The 2,500-nt window shown below is 47.6% G+C and overlaps 1 protein-coding gene across 1 annotated transcript in view; it reads left to right on the forward strand.

Moving 5' to 3' along the window:
- Positions 1 to 2,500, forward strand: part of LOC125289333 (inactive ubiquitin carboxyl-terminal hydrolase 53) — a 91,844-nt gene that overhangs the window by 18,777 nt on the left and 70,567 nt on the right. Inside the window, 2 exon segments of the mRNA XM_048236087.1 lie at positions 1,517 to 1,609; positions 1,838 to 1,972. Coding sequence (XP_048092044.1) covers positions 1,517 to 1,609; positions 1,838 to 1,972 — 228 coding nt within the window.

Raw genomic sequence — 2,500 nt, forward strand, 5'->3', positions numbered from 1 at the left:
CACACATTGCTCACTCAAATGCCCCCAACACACACACACACACACACACACACACACACACACACACACACACACACACACACACACACACACACACACACACACACACACACACTCCTGATTTAAACACACACTGCTCACTCAAATGCCCCCAACACACACACACACACACACACACACACACACACACATTCTCCTGATTTAAACACACATTGCTCACTCACATGCCCCCAAAACACACACACACACACACACACACACACACACATTCTCCTGATTTAAACACACACTGCTCACTCAAATGCCCCCAACACACACACACACACACACACACACACACACACACACACACACACACACACACCACTACTACTTCTCTATCCTCCCTAAACAGAGTATACAGTGGGCAGACAACCAGTCCATATCAACAGTGTGAGTGTGTGTGAGAGCGAGAGAGACCAAGCTAAGAGCAGTTACATTGACTTGACACATACCGGAGTTTGGACACATTTCGCCACATCACATGTTGAATATTCTATGTGTGTGTGTGTGTGTGTGAGACACATTTAGGCTAGGCCACATGCTGAATATTGTGTGTGTGTGTGTGTGACACATTTAGGCTAGGCCACATGCTGAATATTCTATGTGTGTGTGTGTGTGACACATTTAGGCTAGGCCACATGCTGAATATTCTATATGTGTGTGTGTGTGACACATTTAGGCTAGGCCACATGCTGAATATTGTGTGTGTGTGTGTGTGTGTTAGGAGTGGTCACTGATGGGCAGATGTGATGTTAGTAATGTGTGTGTGTGTGTGGGGGGGGGGGGGGGGGGGTGGCCTAAGATGACCAGACATGATATTTTGATGTTCTGAGTGTTCTGACTATTACATCATCAGAGTGACTAAACGTGGTATGCCAAATGGCCACACACACACACACACACACACACGCACAGGCAGACAGACGGAAAAACACAGTCAGACTCACACAGAAATAAACCGTGACATATTGTCATAAGTCTTAATTTGGTCTTTGTGGTAATTATGGGATGTCCACTCCTACAGAGGTCCACCTACACACACACACACACACACACACACACACACACACACACACACCGTAGCTAGTCAGCTCTCTTAATGCTGACTCATACACACACTCACACACCCTGAATTCCCAGAAGATACTTCCTGGAAGCCAGTGTTATGGCATGGGAAGAACAGCGGCTGTCTGTCTGTCTGTGTCTGTCTCTTTGTGGATAATACTACATCTCCCATGGTGCATCTTGTCAGGTACTGTAGCATATGGAGATCTGTGTCTGTCTCTTTGTGGATAATACTACATCTCCCATGGTGCATCTTGTCAGGTACTGTGGCATATGGAGATCTGTTTCTGTCTCTTTGTGGATAATACTACATCTCCCATGGTGCATTTTGTCAGGTACTGTGGCATATGGAGATCTGTGTCTGTCTCTTTGTGGATAATACTACATCTCCCATTGTGCATCTTGTCAGGTACTGTGGCATATGGACATCTTCAGACGTAGTCTTCGGCAGCTGCCCAACCACGACTGCCACGGAGAGTCCTGCATCTTCTGTGCACTAAAGGTACACACAACACACACACACACACACACACACACACACACACACACACACACAAACAAACAATAACTACTCTAACTTCCCAACAACCACTGCCTCAGAGACTTTTGGATCTCCTGTACACTCAAGGAATACACACACACACACACACACACACTTCAGTCAGGCAGCCAAGCTTCTTAAAGCTTCAGTGTTTGTTACCGGTTGTCTGACCTGTGTGTGTGTGTGCAGGGCATCTTCAGTCAGTTCCAGCACAGCCGTGAGCGGGCACTGCCCTCTGATAACCTGCGCCATGCGCTGGCAGAGACCTTCAAGGACGAACAGCGCTTCCAGCTCGGCGCCATGGACGACGCCGCAGAGTGCTTCGTAAGTCTGTGTGTGTGTGTGTGTGTGTGTGTGTGTATCTGCTTTTGTGTGTGTGTGTGTGTGTGTCTGCTTTGTGTGTGTGTGTTATGCATGAGGGGAGAAGCAATGTGCTGGCAAGTTTATAATTGGGATTCATTGATGATGCTGCAGAGTCCTTACCAATTTTGTGCGCATGCGCATGGCGGCGCATGCATCGCAGGTTGTGTGTGTGTGTGTGTGTAAAGACGGTAGTGTGTGTGTGTTGTTATTGTGTGTGTGTGTGTGTGTGCAGCAGCTGCGGTGTGTGTGCAGGGTGTTGTGTGTGTGTGTGTGTGTGTGTGTGTGTGTGTGTGTGTAGGGCTGAAACGATTCAGCTGAAGCTACTCCAATAATCCTGATTACAAAAATTACTTTGAGGCAAAAAACCCTGCCTCAAGCCCGCACCCTATGACGCGACTATAATGCCAGGGCTCTGATTGTTCCACACGACAGTTGTTCAGGAAGCACACCACTACGGCCAGGAATCGTGATACATTCTGAATTTAGCTA

Source organism: Alosa alosa, chromosome 24 (genome assembly GCF_017589495.1).
Source record: "Alosa alosa isolate M-15738 ecotype Scorff River chromosome 24, AALO_Geno_1.1, whole genome shotgun sequence".
NCBI lineage: Eukaryota > Metazoa > Chordata > Actinopteri > Clupeiformes > Clupeidae > Alosa > Alosa alosa.